The following is a 27,734-nucleotide window of genomic DNA, read 5'->3' as shown; positions in this document are numbered from 1 at the left end:
TCGCTCCACTGACCTCCCCATTGATTACAATCCCACAAGCTCACAAATTAGAAAATTCCATAGGCTCCTTAAGAAGGTCACTTCTTGGCCTGTGGAGATTACCAACAGACTAAAACCCTATAACTCTAGACCCCCCCGCATATATGGGCTCCCAAAAATACACAAAGAAAATGTGCCATTACGTCCCATAGTGGATGGCATTGATTCCCCCACTTACAAACTAGCCAAGCATTTAGCCAAAGCGCTCTCACACTATACTGGCAATACACCATCACACATAAAAAACTCAGCCCACTTCAAAGCCAGCATAGCAAACCTTACACTCCAACACAATGACATAATGGTCAGTTTTGATGTCTCCTCCCTATTCACGAATGTCCCTCTCAAAGAAACCTTAGAGCTAATCCAAGCTAAATTTCCTCCCGATATCTCAGCCCTATTTCAGTTTACAATGAACTCAGGCTATTTCGTTTGGCAGGAAAAATTCTACAAACAGATAGAGGGGACAGCCATGGGTTCACCACTTTCCCCACCCTTGGCAAACTTTTTCATGGAGATGTTTGAAGAGAAAGCCTTAAACTCAGCCTCACAAAAACCTACCATATGGCTTCGCTATGTTGATGATGTTTTCGCTATCTGGCCACATGGCCCGGATTCACTCCTCTCCTTCCTAACACACTTGAACAACCAACACCCTAGAATCAAATTCACCCTGGAAAAAGAGGAAAACAATAACCTCCCCTTCCTAGACACACTAGTCACCCGCCAACCTGATGGAACCTTGGTTTTCTCCGTTTATAGAAAACCCACCCATACAGGCAGATACATTCACCAACAATCCCCCCCCCCCCACAACAATATGGAGTTATTAAAACATTATTCAACAGGGCAAAAATAATCTGTTCTAATGATCAAGCCCTAACCACAGAACTAAATCACATCCGTGACACTTTCTCAGCCAACGGTTACCCCCTCCAAAAAATACTTAACCCGGTTATCCACAACCCACCACCCCCTCCCCTAAATCCATCACTATTCCCTACATCAGAGGCACCTCAGAAAAAATCAATAAAATCTTAAAAAAACATGACTTGACCACTTGTTACAGACCACATAGAAAACTAGCATCCCTTATCCGCTCCACCAAAGACCAACCACTTCCCCTAGACCTACCTGGTGTATACCAGGTCCCTTGCAGCTGTAAACTGTCCTACTTTGGCCAAACAGGCAGGACAGCAAATATCAGAATCTCAGAACACAAGGATTACATCCGATTTCACCAGTACAGCCACTCTGGGCTTGCAGACCACGCTCTGGATACTCGCCACAGAATAAGATGGAAGAAAGCCACAGTAATACACCGCAGCAAGTTCAAGTATGAAAGACTATTCATGGAATCAGCCTCGGCCCTTAGGAACATGCCAAACCTCAACAAATTTGGATGCATGAAACTGCCCCAAATTTGGGAAACTTTTATCAAAAGAACTTCAGCCCAAAGGCCAAGAACTACCAATATAGCCTGCCAGGGGGCACCATCAGGACCTTAGGAAAACGCTAGTGTCCTAGCCTCAGTCTCATTTGTTGTATTAGTACTTGTGTGCACGTGTCCTTTTAGTAAGTTCCCAAGAAGATGGCAACGTAACGTTCGCTGAAATATCGGAAAGTGTATATTAAAGTTTATTTAATCTATATTTCCAGTATACGCTGTCAATTTCCTTAAATATTAGTTATTATGTCTAACCAGCGTATAAGCCTCTCAACAAGAATTATCATCACCTGTGTGGAGTTAAAAGATTCATTAATATCTCTCAGCAATAATCTTTTGATTTTAAATGATATGCTGCTTACAAAGCATTGACTAAGAATGACAATGCAGCAGGAATAGAAGTATAGAAATATACCATACACAGGGAAGATAAAAAAAAAAAATTAACAGGGATGAGGAATTAAAGAAGGTATAGTATGCCCACAGATACGAGACCCTTTGACACTTCTACGCATGTCAAAAGAAGGAGAATCCATTCTGATAATAGAGTAATCAATTCGTATTGTGGGATGAGTGTTTATTATTACATGCCAGAAAATTAACTTCTCTTTTATGGTCATTGTAGTTTTTAAATGGTAACTATTTTGCTTGTATAACAGTTGGAAAATTTTATGTATAAAGCACATGATTTTGCGTGTTGGTGACCAATTCGTACATTGCCTTATTTCTTTCTCCCCTTCGACATGAATTGACTATTCTTGGCAGTCTGCCAACGACATTCTGTGGTCGAATTATAGAAGAATTCTGACCCACTTAAAGTAGAGAGAGAGAGAGAGAGAGCAGTGTGATTCCTATGTATGATAGGCTAAAAACCTATAGTATATTATTGTCATTGGTGGGCTAAGAGATTTTCTAAAAAATTATTATTATTATTATTACCATTCAAATTCTTTGTAGACATCACACTCTAAGGCAAGGCATTCCAATCATTCACAACTCTGCATACAAAAAGCCTGCTTCTCACTCCCCTGCTCACACCCCCCTTATACAGGGTGTTCGGGATAAATTTGACATATTTATAATTAATTATATTTTTCAGTAAGTTACATGTATTAACACACACTTCTCTTCATTTAAAAGTTTGGACCCTTCTTCATTCATATACAAGATGTCAGAAAGGATGGATAGCTGGAACCCACCTGAATCATGGAAGAGAATAACTTGTATCATGATGATTCGTGCCCGCCATCAAAATAAGGATATTACGACTGCTGCCCAATGCTCCCTGAATACAGTAAAAACAATCGGGCATGAACTAGAGACTTGCAATGGTGACTACGAGGATGTAGCAAGAAGAAAGATCCCTAGCAGACGATCTGATTGCGTTCGTACAGCAGAATTCCTCGCAAATCTGCAGGAACAGGTGTTGAAGAACCCTGGCATTGGAATTCGGGCTTTGTTCGTGGAGTTGCTAACTGTAGTCAAGCCCTGGATAACAAGGGTAGCCAATGGTAGGCCGTATGTATGGCAGCAGGATTCGGCCCCTTGCCACACCTCTGGGAAAAGTCAAAAATGGTTGTCTGAAAATTTCTACGACTTCACCAGTCCAAATGTTTGGCCTCCAAACTCCCCAGACCTTAACCCCATGGATTATTTTTTATGGGGCGCAGTTGAAAAAGACACCAATCGCACTTCCAGTAATACAAAAGCCCAGTTAATGGATAAAATTAAAACAGTTTTTGCGGCCCTTCCCAGGGAGACTGTAGCATCAGCTTGTTCGAGGTTCCGAAGCAGAATTGAAGCTGTGATCGATGCTAATGGTGGTTATTTTGAGTAAATCTTGTTGATAGTATTGTAATTAACTCTGCCTGTAATGTTTTTTTGTCAATTCATTAAATTTAATAGATACAAAGAAGATTTTCTTTTTCCTTACGAAACTGTCAAATTTATCCCGAACACCCTATACAGCTTACAGAGATGACCTCTGGTTCTCCCTTGCTCTCCCAATGTTTTCTGTAGAACCTCTCCAATACTGATCCTATAATAACCCCTTACTAACTTGTAGGTCTCTATCATATCTCTTCCTCCTATCCACTAGACTCTGTAAATTGCATCTTCTCAACCTTTCCTCATATTCAACATTCCAGAGATCAGAAACTACCTTAGTCAGTCGCCCCTAAACCCTTTCCAACATCTCTTTGTTCTTTTGAAAACCAGTTGAATAAATTGGTGCACAGTGGTAACCAGTGCCTTATACAATGGGACAAGAATCTCCTTACTTCTATAAGTCAGTGTCCTCCACATCATTCCCAGAATTCTTTGTGTTGTCCTCACAATTTTAGCAATGTGTCCCCTAAATTTCAGATCCTTATCCACCGTCCTTATCCATAACCCCAAGATTTCTTATTTCCTCCACCTCCAAAAATATATCCCCATCCAGTATAAATTCTACATCCCATCTTTGTTTCCCAAATTTTAAAACCTTACATTTTCCAACATTTAACGAGTATCCCCATTCACCCACCCATTCACTCAATCTATTCAAGTCTTCTTGTAAGGCCACAACATCTGCTCTACTCTTCATAGTTTGTCCCAACTTGGCATAATCTGCAAACAACTGAATATACACTCATCCAAATCCTTGCCAATATCATTATCATACAGGTCGAACAGCAATGGCCCTATAACAGACCCCTGAGGCACACCACTAAGTGACATTCCTTTTCGAAGATATCACTGCCCCATACATAACTTGTTAATACCTACAGATAGCCAATCTTTAATCCAATACACAAGTCTAATATCCAACTCCAACCGATCTAGTTTGAATATCAACTTATCATGGTAATCTACCAACAGCCATTGCAAAATCTTAGTATATTACTGTGTATCCACCACCTTTGTCCAAAGAAACTGTAATCTTATTGTAAAATCTTACTATAAATTGTAATTTATAGTAAGTAGATTCCTAAAACATGACCTCCATTTAGCAAATCCATGCTGTCCATCCAAGGTAATACCACTGTTGTCAACCCAATTCTTGATCCAAGTTCTCACCAGTCTTTCCAACACTTTAACCATGACAAATGACACATAGACAGGCCTACATTTGATGTTTGAATTCTGTCACCTCCCTTATGAAGTGGCACAATCCGGCTTTCCTTCCACTCCTTTGGAATTTGACCAAGTCCTGTCACATTCCTTCAAAATATGTGGTGATATATTATGAAGTCCCATAGCCTTATTAACACTAAGTTTGCTCAATTCCCCACGCACCTCTTGCTCACTTGCAGTCAGTCTCTCCTCCTCATCATCAACTGCTCTCACATTCTCCATGATGTCACATTCACAAGAATGAAAGACCTTTATGAACTGCTCATTAAATATCTCAACTACAGGATGATTCTAAATTATTGTTGGGGTTTCCATGGCCAATAATTTTCAAACCAGAAACAACAAAATATAACTACTTACAGAATATGGAAATATAACTCAAAAAGTTTTATTTGGCAATGCTGTACTCGTCGCGTTCGACAAATATGTTACGGTCTCCTTTAGACACCATTCTTCAGCACTCTGCTAGAGGAAACTCCATCAATGAGCCTGCTACCTGTTTGGGGGAGGTGTTTAGGGGCAGCACAAAGAAATGGTTCTGCAAAAGGACGGAAATAGCAATGACAATGGCACCAGACTATGGCTTTAGGCAACTAAACATCTGGGAGTTCCACCAGAACACTTGAGCTTGGTGGCGGAGGATCGTGATCACTGGAAGTCCCTCTTACAGCTGCTGCCACCACAACCCAATTAGGAAAGGTGGGCCTTCAAGATGGATGGATGGTACTTGCCGCATTGATGTCTGGGAGATAATACGAGGGTGGTCTGAAAAGTTCTCGGTCTAACAATGAGAAAACAAATTTATAATTTCAAAATTATTTTTATTTTTCAACATAATCTCTCTTAAGACTAATGCATTTATTTCAGCGATGCTCCAGTGCCATTATCCCATCTCTGTAGTGGTTCTCAGTAAGATTGGCAAAATACCCTCTTTGTGGGCAGATGCATTGTCCTGATGAAAGGTGATTTTTTTCTTCTGCAAACCAGGTCTTTTCTCATGAATTTTTTTGTGTAGTTTGGTAAAAAGATCAGAATAATATTTCCAGTTATTGTTTTACCCTTTTCAAGATAATTAATAAACAAAATGTCTTTAGCATCCCAAAACACCAATGCCATGACCTTTCCTGCTGATGGAACCAACTTTGTCTTCTTAGGCGCTGAACAACCGGCTTCCATTTTGACTGCTGCTGTTTGGATTCTGGTGTGTAATGGTGAATCAAAGTCTCATCTATAGTAATAAATCAATGCACAAAATCAGTTTTATTCTCGTTAAAATGCTCAAAGCACAGAGATTTTCATGCGAGTGCGTTTTTTATCTGCTGTGAGGTAGCCAGGCACCCATCTTGCGAAAAGCTTTTTCATTTGCAATTCTTCATGCAAAATATATCCTACATATTCTTTTGAAATGCCTATAGTCTCAGCAATTTCACACACCTTGACTTGCAGGTCATCCAATAGCATATCATGCACTTTATCAATGATTTCTGGTGTTGTTACACTTTTTGGATGTCCTTCACATGGATCATCTTCAAGGTTGGTATGGCCACGTTTAAACTCGGCAGCCCATTTCTTAATTATCAAAAACGAAGGAGAAGAGTGCCCATAAACATTTATGAACTTCAAATGAATTTCTTTTGGCGTTAAACCTGTTCAAAGAATTTTATAACTGCGGAATACTCAATTTTATCCATTTCAAGGGATACAGACAACTTTTGCTTCAGACAGCTGTATAAAAGAAACTACTTGATAGAATGACTTGCAATTTCACTTGGATGCTTATGACAGATGTACCAACTTAGAAAACAAGAAATCTTGCCAATAGTGTTGCCATCTATGGTCGAGGTCGAGAAAAGTCCACAATTTTCAAAATGGCGACAGTTCAAGAGAAAGTAATGTGTATACTTTGGTTTTTCAAAACAAATTCCTTTATCACAATGCAATGTTGTTACAGAACTCAGTATTGAAAACATCCATCTTCATATATTGCTATCTTCATATAACTGCTGAAATTTTGTCAAACCACCTATGCAGAATAATAAATGAAAACAATTTGAAATCTAAAGTTGTTGCACTAACAGCTGATAATACAAGCACAAATTTTGGTGGGCGAAGATGCAAAGGAGTGAATAATGTCTATGTAAAATTACAAGATTTACTCCAAAAGAAAATACTAGGAATAGGTTGTAATGCACATATTTTGTCAAATGCAATCAACACAGCATCATGTGCCATGCCAATTGATGTGGAAATAATAATAACGACAATTTATTTGTATTTTAGTCGTTTTACTGTTTGCGTGGCTACTTTAAAACAATTTTGTGAAGACGCAAATGTTGAATACAAAAAACTTTTAGGATATTCAAAAGTTAGATGGCTCGCTCTAACACCTGCTATAGAGCGTATTTTACAATTATTTGAGCCTCTCCGTTCATATTTTTTAAGTTTAGACAAATGTCCAAAAATTCTGGAATCTTTTTTCAATTATGAATTATCGGAGATATTAATGTATTTTGTACATAATCAGGCATCTATTTTCCACAAAACGATTCAAAAGATTGAAGGTGAACATATTTCAGCTACAGAAGTTAGTCTTATTTTGAACAATTTTGTCCTTCAATATAAATCACGATTTGAAGAAAAATTTATTTCTTTAATAATAAAAAGAAAATTGTCAAACTTAGAGGAATCAAATCCGGGCATAACGGAAAAGTTTACCAAAGAAGTGCAGAATTTTTACCAAACATGCTTCCAATATGTCGAAGAATGGTCTGAAACAAATATCACAGGAAATAACAGTTTTCAATGGTGTTTTTTGACTTCATCGCAAGTAAATTGGGAAGATATTGAAAATTGTGTTGAGTTTTTATCGAAAGAAATGCCTGATATTAAAATCGGTGATAATTGTCTATTTGAAGAAATTAGAAGACCGAATGTATATTTAAATTCTGATAAATTAGAACAATGGGAAAATCAACATGTTGAAATTGATAAAAGATGGGTGGAAATATTTAACCATTTCAAAAATGAACACATTCCATATAAAAATTTAGTTATTCTTGTTGAATTTACGTTGTGCTGCCCTGGAACTAATGCAGCAGTTGAAAGAGTTTTTTCAATTGGTAATGATTTTTGGACAAGTGAGAAATCAAGATTGAATGTTGATACTCTAGCTGCAGCACTTACCATAAAATTCAATATGAAGGATATTTCTTGCTCCGAAATTTCCAATATATTGTTAGAAAATGATATATTGACAAAAAATATTCATTCAATGCAAAAATACTCGTTTAATTAAATAATTAAAAGAGATGTAAGCATAATTAGTGTATTTTTGTTTAAATTAATAAAATGTTTCATTTATTTACATTGTACGTTTTTCTTAAATTTTTTCGTCCTCCTTTTCATTGTAAAAAAATTGGTCACGTTAACATAAGTCATCACTTATTATAAGTAGTACTCCACCATCACGTTTTCCTTTCCTATCCTGCCGAAAAATGCTGTACCTTGCCACTTCAATTTCGGTTATTATATCATCCAAACTCATCTCAGAGATCCCAATAATCTTTGGCCAGGTTGATGCTATCAGCGCCACCAATTCATTTCCTTCATTTTGGATACTCCTGGCATTAGTATAGAGCATAAAATTGTCACTGCTTCTATACCTATCACTGTTCCCTCTCGACCCCCCTGGGCTCAATGTTTCCTGACATCGTCCCCCTCCCCCTAAGCACCCATTCCCACAAGAGGCCATCCCTGCTACCATGCACCATGGGAATTCCAGTGTATTTTTGTTTAAATATTTCCAAATGTCTTTGTCCTTCCTCATTCAAATGCAAGCGGTCTCTGACATACATTTCTCATCCATCTTCAAACGCCCTCCAAGTATCCACGTATTGCAACCCTCTCTTCTCACACATTTTGACTATTATGTGTTTCAGTATTGCTGCTCTTCTGCTCAGCTCGTCACTATCATACCTGAGTAACACACACACACACACACACACACACACACACACACACACACACACACACACACACACACACACACACACAATCTTCCCTCTCTGAGTTTTCTTTTGCACAACTTCACGCAAGAATCTCAAATCTCTCGCCGCCCAATTCACACTGCCTCTCAAGTCATTTGTGTCCACCATCACAATCATTTCATCCATCCTTTCACCGCTATTAATTGCCAAAGCCACATTCTCTATTGTTCCTCCAGGCAGACACTCCTCACGCATCCTATCTTGCACAACACTGATCATTGTGTCACCATACATTGCAGCTCTTACCATTCCCTCTCTCCTACCGTTTCCATTCTCTCCTCTTCTATCATTCCCATAACTCTCTCTCTCTTCCACTTATCCTATTCTCTCCTCTTGTGTTATTCCCATAACTGTCTCTCTCTCTCTCTCTCTCTTCTACCATTTCCATTCTCTCCTCTTCTATCATTCCCATACATCTCTCTCATTCCATCTCCTCTACTGCTACTATTCTTTCCTCTTCTAGCATTTCCATACCTTTCTCTCCTTCCCTCTCTCCTACTGTTTCCATTCTCTCCTTTTCTAGCATTCCCATACCTCTCTCTCATTCCCTCTCTCCTACTGTTTCCATTCTCTCCTCTTGTAGCATTCCCATACCTCTCTCTCATTCCCTCTCTCCTGCTGTTTCCATTCTCTCCTCTTCTATCATTCCCCAAACTCTCCCTCTCTCCTACTCTGATTCGTCTTGCATTTATCTCTTCCATTGTCCTCATCTCATCTTTCATACTTCTCCTCTCATTCACAAGACATTCCACCTCCTCTTTCAGCCCATCTATCTCCCTCTGCAAGTCGGTCAATCTAAATCGAAATTCACTCTCCCAAACAAAACCATCTCCGAAACTTTCACAGTCACTCACGCCTTCCACACTATCGACTATTATTTTCTCATTCATATTTTTTTCCTCCATTCTCTCCTATCATGCTATTCGTCTTCCGATATCCATTTCCCCATTCCTGGAGCAACTAGGTCAGTTACTGATATATCTATTTCATCTATTTCCTCCCAATGCCTGCATTTCACGCATACATGCACTCCCCCCTCTCTCACCAACCAAATATTCAACTCCCGAGATGAATACATGCCGCATGTACTGCAAGCCACAAAGTCCCTTTTTATATTACTTATAATGGAGTTCTTAAATGGCGGAGGACTTGGCGATACGCCATTTGCGACTGCAGCTTAATCTGCCATCATTCCTTACTGCCGAGGAACTACTAAAGTAATTATATACAAAGGCTAAATATACACTGTTTTATATATATATAAAGTATATGCTAAATGTATATATACACTTATATATAAACACTATATTCATCTATACCAAATAGCGAATAACTTATCTTTTCTTCCGTCGCCAATACTCCCGATTGTGACCACGCATTCTCAGAAACTCAAAAATAATACAATATGTAACACGAAACTCTAAACAGAACCTCTAAACAACACTTGTGTTACTGAGAAAAAAAATGGAGCACAATTCACAAAGGAATTCACATTAAACAACTTTCAAAAAACACTTTTTTTTAACAACAGCTCAAATCCACCACCGCATGCTTCCAGTCAAATGTGTTTGTACAAATTCATTCTTTGTAAAAGGTTAAAGACATCTGCCTGAGTGTATATGGTTTGGATAGATAGGTAAAAATTTCATTCTTCTCTCGTGTAGAGTGCTGGCAGTCCACCAGATGACAAATAGTACGATGCATGCTGCATTTTTCTCTCTCACACACACACACACACACACACACACACACACACACACACACACACACACACACACACACACACACACACACACAAATGTGGGTCATCAGCCCTCAGTATGTGAATAAGAATGTGTAAGATGACTGTGAACTATGCAAGGCCTAGCAAGAACAACTTCCTCTCTTCTCTTTCTATGTTGACTAGAATGCCGATGCTTAATTTCAGGCTTGATGTCATATAACTTGTCAATGTGTCCTGCCATTGAGCAATTAGCTTTGCTCTTATAAACCATCTGTAGTCTGGATATGGTACTGTCAAATGCTACATGTAGAAAGGAAGAAGGTCCAGAGATGAGTAAGGCAATATCAGGATTCTGAAAAGAGAGTTATTTAAAAAAAGAAGTTAAAAAGACACAAATTACAGAGTTTAGTGGATAGGAAGAAAAGGTGCTATGATAGAGACACTTATGTTAGCCGGGGGATTTTACTGGATTAATGCAAAGGGGATTATAAAATGAACAGAAGGGTGAGACGAAAAGAATAAGAGGCCATCCCCTGAAAGTTGCATAAGGGAGTGAGGAGTATATTTTTAGATGGAGAATTGTGGGTGAATGAAACACATTGTGGTCAATATTTTGTGATAAATATATTGTTCGGTGAGTGAACCTCCTATTATGAGTCTGCTGACTTCACTGAAGTTGATGTGATAATAATAAATAATAATATTCAAGGTAGACAGGAATTGAATTGCCCAGGTAATTTATCGCAAATGTTTTTGCATGTTATTGGACCAGATTTATAGAATTAGAAGTAGGAAGATGTCCCTGGAGGTTATTTTTGTGGTCTGTTGGGTTTCATTATTGTTGGTAAGGAGCTAGTGAATGATATGAAGTGAATGAGAGAAAAAACCATTCAAATTAGCACGAACCCACTAAGAGTAAGTATGCTGTTTTGGAGATTTAGTTCTTTTATTGGAAGTATGATTATTAATTAGTATTTCGTAATTAGACCTGAATAACCAGAGCAAACAATATATATATATATATAACTTTTGAACCCTGCACAACATGTGCATGTTAGCCCTTGTATTTAGAAAAGTATATAAAATTAACTTCTGAAGTGAATAAAATATTTTTTTTTTCTTTACACATACATATATATATATATATATATATATATATATATATATATATATATATATAAAATACCTTTCTACAATTGCTTGATGCCACTGCCCATCTGAAATGTAACGAGTATGCTGAATTTCTTTTGAACCAGATCCTAAATCCATTGTGAGCAGTAAGTACCCTCCACGAATTTCCAATGCCAAAAAGTCATCCTATAAAATACACAAAAAGTTTGTTTCTTGTCTTCTATAATCCTTTTTTATCCCAAAAAATAAAATAAAATTGTAGTGTAAAATAAAATAAAATAATATTTTACAATAAAATTGTAAAATAAAATTACATAATGGAAGGGAAATCATTCAAGATAGGCTTGAGTCCACTAAGAGGTGCGTATGCTGTTTTGGAGATTTAGTTATTTTATAGGAAGTCATCAGATTATTGGAAATAATTCAGAGCCATGAACACTGGGAGGAAGTTAAACATCAGTATCATGTGGGCTGCAGCATGATTAGTAAATTTTATATTTAAATGCATTCTGATATTGTCTAAATTCTCTATATCTATATATGTTTATGCGGAGAGGCTTGTATGTGGGGAGGCTTGCATGTTTATGTGGGGAGGCTGAATAGGAGAAAAGAACAAGCGTATTGTAGGAAGTGCAATGTACTGATAAATGATGAGGATTGCTTAAATATGAATTTAAATTGTTTAGATACAAGTAGGGAACATGGTATCATAACTGTCATGGCAGTTCAAGATTGTGTGAATGTTCAGAGACTGTGTAGAAATAATAGCACAGAAAAAAGTTCGATTGACAATAAAGCAGATGAAAATTTACATGACGTTAAAACAGAGTAGAATGATTGATATATCAGTCAATCCTGCAATTGATTGATAGTGAAAAAAAAGAATGCAAGATTTAAAAGCTGAGTTGGTGAAGATGAGACAAATGTGGAGTGAAATGAAGAGAATTGTAGATAAGTATGGAAGAGTGAAGAAAATGAAAACAAATAATGTTGGAATGAAAATGGTAATGAAAGACCTGTGAGTGGCATTGCATGAAAATTCAATTATTAGAGGTATAGCAAAGGAGAGGATGCACAATGTCTGTTTTCCTGGAGGAAAAATAAATATAGTGATCGAGGCACTGGATATGAGGACTAAGTGAGCAAAGGAGTTGGTAGTGGTGGAAGGGACAAATGACCTCACTGGGAACAAAGAGAATGTAAGATTGGATATCAGAAGGTTTTTCATAGAGAGAAGGATAAAAGATAATAGTATGATAGGAAAGGCAGTCAGTGTGTTGCCTAAGTATGAAGTGATGAACTTAGGTATACATACCTCATTTCATCACTTCATACTTTGACAACACGAATTAGGCAAACTGCAAGAATTATGAATGATATGTTAGCAGAAATGTATAAAGAGAAACGAGTGTAGTTTGTTAATGCCTGGAATGAGTTTGAAGGAAGAACTGAACTGTAACATGATGGACTACATTTGAATGGCTTTGGTGTGAGTCATTTGGAAAGACTCCTTGTGGAAGGAAGAGTAATGAGTGCAGAGATGAATCTCAGCAAGTAAGAAGTTATGTGAAAGAGTGGGAGAGTAAAGAAGACATTGAATTGGTACTTATGAATGAAGGAGTGGTGATGAAGAATGATAGAACAAATGTGCAAGACAAACATGGAAATGGGGAGACTCAGAGTAGACAGGGAAACACAGTGGGAGAAAGGCTGATGCACCAAGAGAATGTGAATGTGTGTGTAGACAAAAAATTGAAGGGGATAACCTTGGATGTAGGGAGAACAGTTGAATATGAAGAAGGTTCTGGAATGAGTAAGGAGAAAAAGAGATAGCTCGAGGAAAGTATGGAGAAGTCACATCTAATAAGTGGTATGAGTGAAACTTTTATAGATCCAGGAATGAACTGTTATGTTTGTATATGAATGCTAGAAGTATCAGAAATAAGAGAATGAAATGGTTGCATTGATTGAGTTTGTTTACCCAAAAATTGTTGAAATAAGTGAGACATGGTTAGATTAGGATGAGATCCTGACAGGAACAGAGATGGAAGGGGTATGACATATTTCATGAAGACAGAAAGGGTAAAAAAGGGAGATGAAGTGTTACTGATGATAGAAAAAGAGTTATGTCCATACAAAGTAGATATGCAAAGGGGAATTAGTGGTAGTGGTTTGGAGGAAGTATGGTGTGAGAGAGAGAGAGGTGAATAGAACAAAACGGTGGATGTTGCTATAGATCTGGTAATGTGGAGGGTAGTGACCAGGAAATGAATAACCAAATTAGCCAAGCAAATGGGAAAAGGTAATGATTGTTGGTGATTTTAATTATAGCAATATAGTTTGGGATGATGAGATAGCAACCACAAGAAAAGAAAATAAGTTACTTCAGTTTTTTAGGGACAACTTACCTCAGGCAGTATGTTACAGAGGGCACATGAGGATTGAGGGTCTTGGATTTGATCATCTCATCAAAGGAAGTTATTATAAATGAGGTATCAAATCTCCCTCCAGTTGGTGAGTGTGACCAAGAAGTGATTACTTTGATGGTTGCCAGCCATGTGATGACTTCTGTGAGGAAAAAGTGTATGGGGAACTATAAGGCTGGTGATTCTGAAGCTCAGGAGAGAGTGTGAAGTTGTAGCTTACAATGAGAAGTTGGGTGTAAAAGAAATCAATGTTCCTTAAGTGATATTGAAGAACTATCAAGTAGAAATAATGGCTAAATGTATTTTCCAAAGGTCAGAAGGTTAAATAAGGTAGGTATGAAATGGATGAATGAAGACATGCAATACACAGAAAAAAGGCATTATGGAGGCAATATGAGGATGGGTAATAATCAATTTCATGAGGAATACAAAGAACAGGAAAGAAGAATGACTCAGTTAATAAGGATAGCAAAAGTTCAGTATGAGCAGCAGCTAATGAAAGCAAAAAAATCCTGGGGAGTTCATTATGATGAGCTCTCTGTCACAAACTCATCTAGGAGCTCCCACTGATGACAAGAGGGGAGGGGGCTCCTAGATGAGTTTGTGATTCCATTGGATCTTAGGATAATAATAATAAACAGTTATGAACTTAGAGCCTCCGTAGCTCAGTGGGTATAGACAAAGCCTTTTGGTTAGAAAGATCTGGGTTTGATTTCTGTCCAAGATATGAGGAACCTTTATCTGGTCTCTTTCGACTAAAGGTGAGATAGATGGTCTCATACAGGGGTGGAGGGTTTTTTCACTGTGAAATCAGGTTTTTCATCCCTCAGAACAGGCAAACCAGTCCATGATCACACACGGATCTACAGTCAAAAATAGATACTTAACATTGAATGGACGATAAATGGCAATGCTGTAGCCCTTGATATTTTAACTGAGGCTCGGCTGTTGCTGTCACCCAGGGCCTGTGTGGTGGGGTAATGAATGGCAATGCTGTAGCCTGTGAAGTTAACTGAGGCCTCTCCAGATGAGTGTTGGGAACTATTATGCAATTGAATGTTTAGATGGATTCTATGGTAACGCACACATTTTACTGTCAAATTTGATCATTGTTGTCGTTCTTCTTCTTCAGTTACACTGATGATGTTTAAGATACATAAGGCAAAATATTTTCTCACAAATAGTATTTTTTTACTGGTATATGGGGATTTACATAATTGTCATTATTGTTATTATTATTATTATTATTATTATTACTGAACAGGAACCTCCATGGAGTCTGAGGACTCATTGCAAGAAACCACACAATTGAAACAATATCTATCATATCCCTTCTTGAATGCATTGAGAGACAAAGCAACACTTACAACAGAAACTGGCAATTCAGTCCACTCATTCACTGCTCTCCATGCAAAAAAAAACTAATCCTCACAAATTCTAACCAAGTTTTTACTGAATTTCCAGGGATGCCCCCCCCCCCTTGTTCTGCCTCTCTAGCCAACAGCTGGAAAATTCCCCCTGCATCAAGCCCATAGGCAGCGATTTTCAACCGGTGTGCGTGTTGAAAATCGAATAAAATAAAAAAACAAATTAATTGAAAGAAATAATGTCGTAATTTGAGCATTTATTTATCTTTTGTGTGTAAATTGATCAAAATTATGCCTATTTTTTGCCAGATCGTCATAAAATTAAAATATATTTTTAGTGTGCTGCAGAATTTTTAATAATTAGTCTAGGTGTGCCATATTATGAAAAAGGTTGAAAATCACTGCCATAAGGAATGCCATGCCACCTGTATTCAACTGCTACGATGAAATACTGCTTCCTACTATCTGTACATTGGTTTTATGTTATTAACAAACCTGAAATGTTCCATAAAAGTGTCCAAACAATTATTGGTAGATAGTGTATATCAGGGAGGTGGATTTTTATTATTATTATTATTATTATTATTATTCAGGCCTGAATGAAGTCAAAAGACTCATCGTGGGAGGTCCTTCCTAAGAACATAAAGTCTGTCAAGGGAGTCTGTCATCGAGGGGGAGGTCTCCCCCCCTAAGAAACACAAAGTATATCATACCACTCTTTAAATTCATTGACCGTTCTCGCTCCTATCATTCCATCAGGCAATGCATTCCACGGTTCAACCACCCTCCACACAAAAAAACCATGCCTCACCCTCTTGCTCACAGTTTCCTTTCGTAACTTCCAGGGATGGCCTCTTGTCATCACTCCTTCCTGCTGTTCAACCAAGCGAAAGAACTCCCCAGTGTCAACCCTGTAACCACCTCTCAACAGTTTAAAAGTCTCAATCATATCACCTCTCCTTCAATCCACCAAACTCTGCAGTCCACATTCCCTCAGCCGATCCTCATAACCAAAATTGTACAGTCCTGAAACTATTTTTGTCATCCGTCTTTCCACCCTTTCCACAGTTAATCTTTCTCCTTCAAATCCTGGGGACCAAATCTGAGAACAATAGTCTAAGTGTGGTCTGATCAGAGACTTATACAATGGAATGATAACTGTTTTATCTCTGCAGGTCAGTGCCCTTCTCATAATTGCAGCAATCCTCTGTGTTACCTTCGCCACCTTTGCAATATGTCCCCTAAATTTCAGGGTTCAATCATTCATCAACCCCAGATCTCTTGTCTCCCCTACTTCCTCCAGTATAACTCCTCCCATAGAGTATGCAGCATCCCATTGATGTTTCCCAAACCTCAAGACCTTACATTTTGCTCCATTAAACTGACAATTACCCCCATTCATTTGCCCATCTATCTAGCTTATTCAAATCCTCTTGCAGGGCTACCACATCTGCACTATTACTAATAATCCTTCCCAGCTTCGCTTCATCTGCAAACAACTGAATATCCCCTGTATATTTAGGGTGTGCTAGGTGTGCAGTGCACATCCATGGAATAGCAATATTACTGACATTTTTGCATTTATTCTTGTAAAAGATTCCCCTAATTGTTCCTGGCTTCACGTGATTCTTAAAATTATGCACACAATATATAATTCTTCATGAAGAGAACACTTTTTGATGCTTCAACACTGCATCACATTTGTGTTAATAGCCCAGGTGTGCGGTCACAAATAAGGACACCTTTGAACCCTTTGAACAGATAAAAGATGGCACAGTGGATCAAATTCTTGGCATTCCAGTGGTTTTAAACTACCCAGAAGGTGAGGCAGAGTGTGCACTGAGACAATAACACCCAGAAGTCAGTGGCTGTGAGTGGTTATTGTGTCAACTAATTCAATTGAACATTGTCATTTGTCATGAGTTGCTGGTTTTGTTTTCTGAGTTTCATCTGTTTTGTGTTTGTGAAGTGTGAACTGATGTGTTTCTGCATAATTTTCTATAAATAATTTATAAGTTTTTTGCCCATATTTACAATGGGAACAGTGTGGATAATCTACTGAATGCCCTTATTGTCAGCACTTTTTACGGATTGTATGATTGTAGTCGAAGGAGGAAAGCCTCGTCCTCCTCTTCCAAATTTGCTATTATATTTACGCCTTTGAGTAATTCAAGTATACCAGCCAAATATAGCATTTTGCTTCATTATTGTTTTCTAATATATATCTTAAAAACAAACACATTGTTTCTCCACTCTGCACAGAGTTGGTGACAATTAATTGCATCAAACTAATTAAGATGAGCGTTATTGTGCTTTGCACTAAAATCTTTCATACACTGATAAAAATGCAATCATACATTTTAATGGATGTGAATTTTGTGGCACAGGTTGCATAAACCACACGACAGCACACCCAACCAAAATGGACATGCATGCAACACCACTAATATACGTGTATATATATATATATATATATATATACACACATAATCGATTCCGTTTATTTGGGCCAGCCACTTTTTTTGGGCCAAATCTCAAAGAATGGAAACCAAACCAACATATTAATACATAATTTAAATGCTTAATTGGGACAACTTTTCACTTAATTGGGACAGTTGCTGAAAAGGAATTTAGCAATTTTTTATATATTTTATGGATTTTTCGAAAATATGGCAACACGTACACTAATATTTGGCAACACTAGCGTGATGCGAATCAGTTATCTTTCATCGTGCGTCTGGCAAGTACGTGTCTGCTTAAGAATCTACCCTTACTATGTACTGTACCTAGAGATATCGATTTATTGTGTCAATTTTATTTAAAATTTTTAAATCTTTGCCAAGATGCCAAGAAATTATTTTACACTTTCAAGTAAAATTGCTTTACTGGATAAAATTAAAAGCCAGCCATTAAATACAAGCCATCGTAGACTTGCTGATATAACTGGTGTACCAAAACCTACCATAGCACGCCTCTTACAACAAGAAAATCAACTGTGTGAAGAGTGGACATCACAGAAAGAAAATCCAGGAACATCCAAAAGAAAGCGTGATGAAAAGGATCCAGAAGTCGAAGAAGCATTAGATCAATGGTTTTCTATAGTTAGCAGGCGAGGCGTCAATATCAGCAGCCCAGTGTTGAAGGCGAAGTCAGAGGAGATCACTAAAAAGCTGGACCACAACGATCTTAAAGCAACTGCTGGTGTTGGTTGTCTCGATGGAATGCGAGATACAATATCAAATTTAAAAAAGTGCACGGCGAAAAGGGCAGTGCCGACAATGTAAGCGCTGAACACTGGCAAAATACTAAAATCCTTACTTTTTTAGAGAATTTCTGTTCCGATGATATTTACAATGCTGATGAAACCAGCCTCTATTATTGTGCTATGACAGACGGCTTCCTTTGTTATAAGCACACTGCACTGTCACGGTATAAAAGGGCAATGGACTGCATTACTGTGTTATGCTGTGCAAATATGTCGGGTACGGACAAACAAAAACTACTAATCGTAAGAAAAAATACTAAGCCTTGGTGCTTTAAGGGGTTAAGAATAGAGAGTTTACCAGTAGAGTACCATGCCAATAGTAATGCGTGGATGATTTCTGAAATTTTTCGGAATTGGCTTACGAGTTGGAATGTAGAATTACAACGTAAGCAGAGGAAAATTTTGTTGCTTCTCGATAATTGTGCTGCACACCCTCATTTAGATAATCTAAAAAATATAAGGCTGGAATTTCTTCTTCCTAATACAACATCCTTAGTGCAACCAATGGTCATGGGGATAATAAAAAATTTAAAGATGGTGCATCGAGGAAAATTGGTTAATTACATACTGGAATCCATTGATGAAAACCTATTAACAAGTTCATCAACAGCCAGAGAGAGATCAGTGCAAAAATTTCCATTTTGCAAACAATACAGTTTGTCTCTAACAGTTGGCGAGCTATAAAAAGCAGCACAATACAAAACTGCTTTGCTGTTTGCAGTTTAAAACCTTTGGAGGTTCTTGAAATTTTGAGTAGTGATGAAAATGAAGACATACTGCAAGCTCCTATCATGAATAATGAAGAATTTTCAACAATAGATGACAATTTACCATGTTACGATGAAAATGAAAACTTTGAAGATGCAATTGTTGAAGTCATTAACCAAACGTCAAAAATTTGAATAAGAATGCGATGATGAGGATGATGACCCACCTGTGCTTGTAACTAATCGTGAGGCCAAAAAATTTATAGTCGGGTTACAGAGTTATTTTATGCAGGAAGGTAATGAAGGAAGCCCTACATCCACACTGAATATCTGTGCTGATTTTGTAGAACTGCAGAATTTCAAAAGCAAAAGACAGACTACACTTGATGCATTTTTGCAGAATTAAAATTTGAAATTTTAAAAGTTATCATGTATGCATTATTTTTTTTCTACTAATACAAATATTTTCTGTATTTTGGTTTAATAAACCATTAAAATAGGTACCTAATTATTATTTTTTTTACCTACTCATTCATTTACCTGCATATTACATATTTTATTTTAGAATTTATTATTAGTTTGTTTAATTGGGGCAGCAGCTTAATTGGGCCAAAATGGATTAGTCCCAACGTGTCCCATTTAAGTGGAATTGACTGTATATATATAAACTGCAGTACCTTCTGCATCTCACAACTTCCCTCACATCTTTTGCTGCTTATTCTATTCAAGTTACATTTATCAGTTCTAGTGATTTTAAAATATCTTTGAAATTGGAGCAATGAAACTTGAAAAAGACAAATTCTTATTCAAATGAAAGTGGAAAGACCTTCTCCATTCACATAAGTGCAGTTAATAATATACCGTATATGTCGGCATATAAGACGACTCTCAAATACTACAGAAAACCCCTCGAAATCATGGGTCGTCTTATACGCCGAATATAAAAAGGGAAGCTTAATTTCTTGGATGAACATTTAGGTAGTTACAATATATCGTTATATAAGAAAATAGGCAGTGTTTATAAACAAATCATATTAATTTTTTGTTACATAAATTTATTCAAAATATTACAAAAGATGTAAGTCTTAAAAAACAAATAATAATTATTAACCTCAATTTTCATGTTAATTTTCTTCATCATCTGTTGAAAATAGTTTCTTCAGATTCATTGTTTAAATGATCGTCATATGGATCCAGTTCAAATCTGGTGAATTGATTTCATTTTCATCGTCATCAGTGTCCCCCTCAACAGATCATCTTCCGTACCATCCATAAGATTAGAGATACCACACTTTTTAAATAATTTTATTACAGTCTCTACTTTTACTTTATTCCATGCTTTGATCACAAAATTGCACAACATATCAAGTGATGCAGCATGCATAGATCTGTTTGTAAATGATTTTTCACCAGTCAACATCTTCCCCCTCTTCTCGCATGTGTGATCTTTAAATGGTTTGTTCAAGCAGACGCCTAGTGGTTGCAATATAGAAGTTAAACCACCTCGTATAACAGCAAGTTTTGTGTTATTTTTTTCTAGGAGAGCTTTTAGTATTCTCATTTAAATGACTACGAAACATATCCCATGCTAATAAACTGCGTTTCTTCATTATACCGCCTGGTTGTGTTTTAAATTAAACACATTATTTAACACTAATTTCACATCATTTTCGTCCGTCCATCCTTTTTTTGTGAACATGTACAAAAACACCTGAAAGAAATTTTATCTTAGGTTTAGTTTTACGTTCAAAGATGATCATTGGGTGACACTGCATTAATACAAGAAAGAAGAAATTGGGGGTCGTCTTGTACAATTGATATAAGCTTAAAACCAAAAATAGCCTAAAATTTAGGCCTCGTCTTATATGCCGACATATACTGTATATATGTACAATTATGAAGTAATGCATTATCCAGGCCATTGTCACTATAGAAAAACATTGTTAAAGTGAATTTACTCACTGTAACAAACTATCAGAAAGTGCTATCGCATCAATGCTAAGATACATTATTAGTGATAAAGGAAATTCCCTTTAACAGACTATTCCTTTAGTTTTTTTGGAATGATACACAATGAGGGTTAACTGTATTATGTAATATAATTTCTTAAATCTATTAACAACTAAATTCATGATAAATTTAGTTTAATCCTTTATCCAAGTGTGAGCGAACAAAGTTTGCGCCTGAAAGTATCTTCAGGACTGGGGTTTGCTCACACTTGGATAAAGGATTAAACTAAATTTATTATAGTCTAACCAAGTGAAAAATAAACTTTCAACATTTAAATTCATGATATTTTATAATGAATACATAGTGTTAAAATAACAAATATAATTATTCATCTGTATTAAAACTCATGACATATAAAACATACTATATATACTTACAGTTTGTACTCTTTTTAATTTTGTGTAGGTTCCAGGTTCATTTCCAACATATACCAGAAGATTATCAAGTTTTTCTGTTTTGAAATATAAAGAGAGCTGAGAATAAGTAGCTGCACGATGAAGGCCTTCTGGATTTCTCAACTGTAGTGTTGTGTTTGGAAAGAAAGTTACTCCAAGCTTAATCTAAAAAGAAAGAGAAAAAAAAATGGTACATAAGATATTGTAATATGTATTTTCAATACCTACATTAACTGATCATATAAATAATAGAACTGAAACAGTATACAGTGTCATCCCATAGGAAATCATCCAAACTAGAACTAGACTCAGTTAATTTTAAGCAAAAATAGTTATCAACATGAAATTTGATTCTATTGTGTGTGAGTGTGTGTGTATGTGTGTGTGTGGGGAAATAAGATAAGTTCATTTCATCACAGTAACTCCAGATTTGACTGACTGACTGACTGTGTATGTATCATGTCTTCTACTTAGGCAGAGTACTGTACCAAACATTTTTGGAGATTGTAAACAGTGTTCTGCTATGTATTAATTGTTACTGGGTTCACTTATATTTATATGTTTCTTTTCACTACAAAAAATTCTAGCTAAATTTTCAAACAGCATCCTAACTGCTAATACTGTCTCTCCATTATTGATTTTGTAAATTGTAATATGGCAATTGTCTCTGATGAATACCATTGCTAATTTCTAATCAAACTGTTCTTAAATTATGTGAAAGTTTTTATAAAATTCCACAACTTCAGGAAAATGTAATACATGTGGGTCCAATTAATCTGACCATACAAGTTCAATCTTCATCTAAATTAGGAAACATACCTTAATTATTTTATTATTATTATCCAGGCCTCCATGGAGTCAAAAGACTTATCGCGGGAGGTCGTTTTTAGGAAACACAAAGTTTATCATACCACTCCCTTGAACCCATTGACCATTCCCACTCCAACCACTCTCTCAGGCAATGCATTCCAAGGTTCAACCACCCTCCATGCAAAGAAACCACACCTCACCCTCTTGTGCACAGCCTACTTTCATAACTTCCAGGGATGGTCCCTTGTCATCGCTCCTTCTTGCCGTTCCACCAAGTGAAAGAACTCTCCAATGTCTACCCTGTAACTGCCTCTCAACAGTTTAAAAGTCTCGATCATATCACCTCTCCTTCTTCAATCCACCAAACTTTGCAGTCCACATTCCCTCAGTTGATCCTCATAACTCATATTGTACAGTCCTGAAACCATCTTTGTTATCTGCCTCTGTACCCTTTCCACAGTCAATTTATCCCCTTCAAATCTAGGGGACCAAATCTGAGAACAATAGTCTAAGTGCGGTCTGATCAAAGGAATGATAACTTTTTTATCTCTGCAGGTCAACAACCTTCTCAGTATTGCAGCAATCATCTGAGTTACCCTCACCACCTTTGCAATATGCTCCCTGAATTTCAGTTTTCTATCAATCATCACCCCCAGATTTCATGTCTCCCCTATCTCTTCCAGTACAGCTCCTCCAATCGAGTATGCATTTTTCCATCGACGGATCCCTAACGTAAAGACTTTACATTTTGCTACATTGAACTGATACCACCATTTATTTGCCCGTCTGCCAAGTTTATTCAAATCCTCTTCCAGGGCTGCCACATCTGCACTATTACTGATAACCCTTCCTAACTTCACATCATCTGCAAACAATTGAATGCCCCTTGCAATCCATGACAATATCATTGATATAAAGATTGAACAATACAGGTCCCGAGAACAATCCAGTACCGAGCCCTATGGAAACCCCCCCCCCCACTTCTGACTTTCTGTTTCCTTGATATTGCCCCATCATACACAACAATCTGATACCTATCAGATTATTGTGTATGATATATTGAAGCCAATCCTGAATCCATTTGACTAACCCGACATTTAAACCCATGTGCTGCAACTTAAATATCAGCTTATCATGTGGCACCCTGTCAAATGCCTTTGCAAAATCCAAAAAAATGGCACTATATGCCTTTCCCTCATCAACTGCTCTTGAAACTTTATTATAAAAGACAATCATATTACATGATTGTCTTTTATTAACATGAACCTTAACAAGTTCATGTTAATTCTCACAGATAACATCCCCCTCATCTACCCAATGCTGTATATAGTCCCTCACTAATTTCTCCAAGACTTTAACAACTACTGATGACACATAAACAGACCTATAATTAGACACTTCCAGTCTGCTACTGCTCTTATGCAGCAGCACTATCCTTCCATTCTGTAGGTACCTTTCCTTCAGCCAGACTTTTATTGAAAAGCCAGGTCAACACCGCTGTCAGTTCTTTAGCACATTCTCTCAAAACCCGTGCTGAAATACCATCCAGTCCAACAGCTTTATTGGTATCCAGAGTACTTGGTATTTGGAATATACTCTCCTCTTGCACCTCTAAACCCTGATCCTCCCCTATCCCTCTAGTATTAAAACCTCCTCCAGGATGAAATACTCCAATAAAGTGCTCATTGAACAACTCCACAATGTTCTCTGCATCAGTCACTCTATTCCCATTTTTATCCCGCAATGTCATTCTTTCATAATCGTTTCTCTGCCTACTGGCCACATAGCTAAAAATTTCCCTAGGATTTTCTTTGGATCTTAGTACCAATCTCTTCTCATATTCCAGTTTTACCTTCCTCACCATTGTGGTCAGACTTCTGGCCTGTGTCTTATATTCTTTGTGTATCTGTCCTCCACCTCTCCTTGTATATCTTCCATAATCTCTTTTTCAACTGCAGTTCCTGTTTGATATCGTTTGTCATCCACTTTACACCAAATTGTGTCTGCTTCTTCACCTGTGGAATACAGCTTACTATTGCTGCTAACAAATATTCTTTCACAATTTCCCAAGCACTAATGATATCCTGGCCTTCCAATTCTGCCCTCCATGGAACTGCCCCTAGTTGATACCTAAGACTACTATAATCACCTGCCTTATAATTCCACATATGTTCCCAAGTCAAAACCACATGGTCACTGTCTCCAACTGGGGGGAGAGATGTCATCTCAGTTATTATCAGCTCTTCCGATGTTATAACCAAATCCAAAACTCTTGAACCTCTTGTTCCCTCCATCACGTGCTGCCAAAGATATTTGTCCCTCAAGAATTCCAGAAATTCTATCCCCTTCTTACTACTTGCAATTTCCTCTTTCCAGCTTATACTGCTGTAGTTAAAATCTCCCATAACAATCATTCTTCCTGCACTCCAAGCTCAACTGCTTAAACATCTCCTGGTCCTCATGCTCTGTGCTCCCTGGTTTATAGCAACACCCCAATAAATATCCTGTCTTGGCCACTTCCCTCACACCATATGCTTTCACAACCATTTGTGTCACTGCCTTCCAAAGCCTCTACTCTAAGAGGACATCAGTCATCACTTATCATAAGCAGTACTCCACCACCACGTTTTCCTTTCCTATCCTGCCAAAAAATGCTGTACCCTGCCACTTCAATTCTGGTTATTATATCATCTGCCATCAACCACATCTCAGAGATCCCAATAATCTTAGGCCAGGTTGATGCTATCAGCGCCACCAATTCATTTCCTTTATTTCGGATACTCGTGGCATTAGTATAGAGCATAAATTTGTTGTCTTTTTTTTCCCCTCTCATTGTCCCCTCTCGATCACCCTGGGCTCAATGTTTGCTGACATTGTCTCCCTCCCCTTCCCCTAAGCACCCATTCCTACAAGGGCCATCCCTGCTACCATCCACCCTGGGAATTCTAGTTTCCCTGCATTGACACACTGACTCGTTCAGAAAACAACAATCTTTCCAAATGCCTTCATCCTTCCTCATTCAAATGCAAGCGGTCTCTAGCATAAAGTTCCCTTCTGTCTTCAAATACCCTCCAAGCATCCACGTATTCCAACCCACTCTTCTCACACATTCTGGCTATTATGTGATTCAGTATTGCTGCTCTTCTGCTCAGCTCGTCACTATCATATCCGGGCAACACATACACCCAATCTTCCCTCTCTGCGTTTTCTTTTGCACAACTTCAAGCAAGAATCTCAGATCTCTCGCCGCCCGATTCACACTGCCTCTCAAGTCATTTGTGCCCACCATCACAATCATTACATCCATCCTTTCACCCCTCTTAATTGCCATAACCACATTCGCTATTGTTCCTCCGGGCAAACACTCCTCACGCATCCTATCTTGCACACCACGGATCATTGAGTCACCATACATTACACCTCTTACCATTCCCTCTCTCCTACTGTTTTTATTCTCTCCTCTTCTATCATTCCCATAACTCTCTCTCATTCCCTCTCTTCCACTTATCGTATTCTCTCCTCTTGTATTATTCCGATAACTGTCTCTCATTCCCTCTCTATTATTATTCATATTCTCTCCTCTTCTATCATTCCCATACATCTCTCTCATTCCATCTCCTCTACTGCTACTATTCTTTCCTCTTCTAGCATTCCCATACCTCTCTCTCTCTCTCATTCCCTCTCTGCTGCTATTTCCATTTTCTCCTCTTCTATCATTCCCAAAATTCTGTCCTCTCCTATCCTTCCCAAAACTCTCTCTCTCTCCCCTACTCTGATTCGCCTTGCATTTATCTCTTCTGTTGTCCTCATCTCATCTTTCATACTTCTCCTCTCATTCACAAGACATTCCACCTCCTCTTTCAGTCCATCTATCTCCCTCTGCAAGTCAGTCATTCTAAATCAAAATTCACTCTCCCAAACAAAACCAATTTACAAAATGAATTATAATAAATTTAGTTTAATCCTTTAACCAAGTGTAAGCAAACAAAGTTTGCAACTGAAGTATCTTCAGGACTGCGGCAACTCGTGGTAAAGGTGGACCAAGCTCTCATCACCCCCCCCATGTCTTAGTATCTCCCATATTGCAAACCACATCCCCTTGCAGGCATGCATAATGCTATGCATTAGCTGAAGGGCCATTACCCACAATGATTTTGACCTTTATTGAATGTTCGAGTACATGTCAAACTCCAAAAAACTCAGCTTTGTTTCCCCCTCAGTAACAGGTTCACCCTGCCACTGAGAAGAACTCTCTCAGAGTTGGTTGGCTCTACCCTGTGGCAGGCTCACCCCACCACCGAGAAGAGCCACTCATTTGCTCATATATCATCTGAGAGGTAACAGCAACAGCCGTGCCTCAGCATTGCCATTAAATAGGAAAATAAGAAACAACAAAGCAAGGAAACAGGTAAGTCAGGAAATAACGGAAATCAGGTAAGTGACATTGTTAGTAAAAAAGAAAGAAGTTATTTGGTATGGTGACTCCATAATAAAACATGCTATAGATAAGCAAGTTATAACATCGAGTTTGACGGGAGCGAAAATTAAGAATATAAAGGAAGCAATTCAAAAACAAAAAAGAAAAGTTAATGAAATCATAGTTGTAGTAGGTACAAACAATTTAACCGGTGAAAGAGGACATGAAAGGGTTGTTGGAAGAGGCAAGAGTGAAGAGTGAGAAAGTGAAAATCGTTAGTATTTTCCCTCGCTATGATAAAAATGAATTAAGAAGAAGGGCTATGATGGCAACGATTCACTGCATAGGCTATGTAGAAGGAAAGGATGTGAGTTGTTGGATGTGTGGAGTGAGTTTGAGGGAAGATTGGATTTGTATAAGAGGGATGGCCTACACCTGAATGTGTTTGGTATCACGAGTCTAGAAAACTAATAACCGGTAAGAGACCTAACACAGAGTCAGAGAAACTAAATTATAAAGGGAGGAATGGTGTGAATGTGAGTGTAAGAGTGACAATGTTAATGATGGGAATGGGCTTTGTCATGGAAATGTTGATGAGGAGAGAATGATTTTGTGTTTGTGTTCATCCGGTTCGGACCATTCATATGTGTACAAAGATGTCTACATGTGTAAGGCATTAGAAAATAATAGAGATCTGCAAGTTGAACAACTGTGTCAGGTGGACTGCAGACAAGACAAGACAATATAAAAGAACAAATAGGCAGATTATTATGTCTGTACACGAATACTAGGAGTATCAGAAACAAAGTGATAGAGTTTGTTGCTTTAGTCAATATG

General features: G+C 37.6%; 1 protein-coding gene across 1 annotated transcript in view; it reads right to left on the bottom strand.

Moving 5' to 3' along the window:
• LanA (laminin subunit alpha) overlaps nucleotides 1-27,734 on the bottom strand; it is a 1,191,635-nt gene that overhangs the window by 179,460 nt on the left and 984,441 nt on the right. The window contains exons 49-50 of the mRNA XM_090391815.1: nucleotides 21,653-21,835; nucleotides 11,556-11,686 (exon numbers count right to left, since the gene is read on the bottom strand). Coding sequence (XP_090247941.1) covers nucleotides 11,556-11,686; nucleotides 21,653-21,835 — 314 coding nt within the window. The remainder of the gene's footprint in view (nucleotides 1-11,555; nucleotides 11,687-21,652; nucleotides 21,836-27,734) is intronic.

The sequence above is a fragment of the Typopeltis vanoorti genome, chromosome 4 (assembly GCF_054136105.1).
Source record: "Typopeltis vanoorti isolate ZY-2024b chromosome 4, IOZ_Tvanoo_1.0, whole genome shotgun sequence".
Classification (NCBI taxonomy): Eukaryota; Metazoa; Arthropoda; class Arachnida; order Uropygi; family Thelyphonidae; genus Typopeltis; species Typopeltis vanoorti.
Note: the sequence above shows the minus strand (reverse complement) of the source record. Positions and strands in the feature narration are given on the sequence as shown.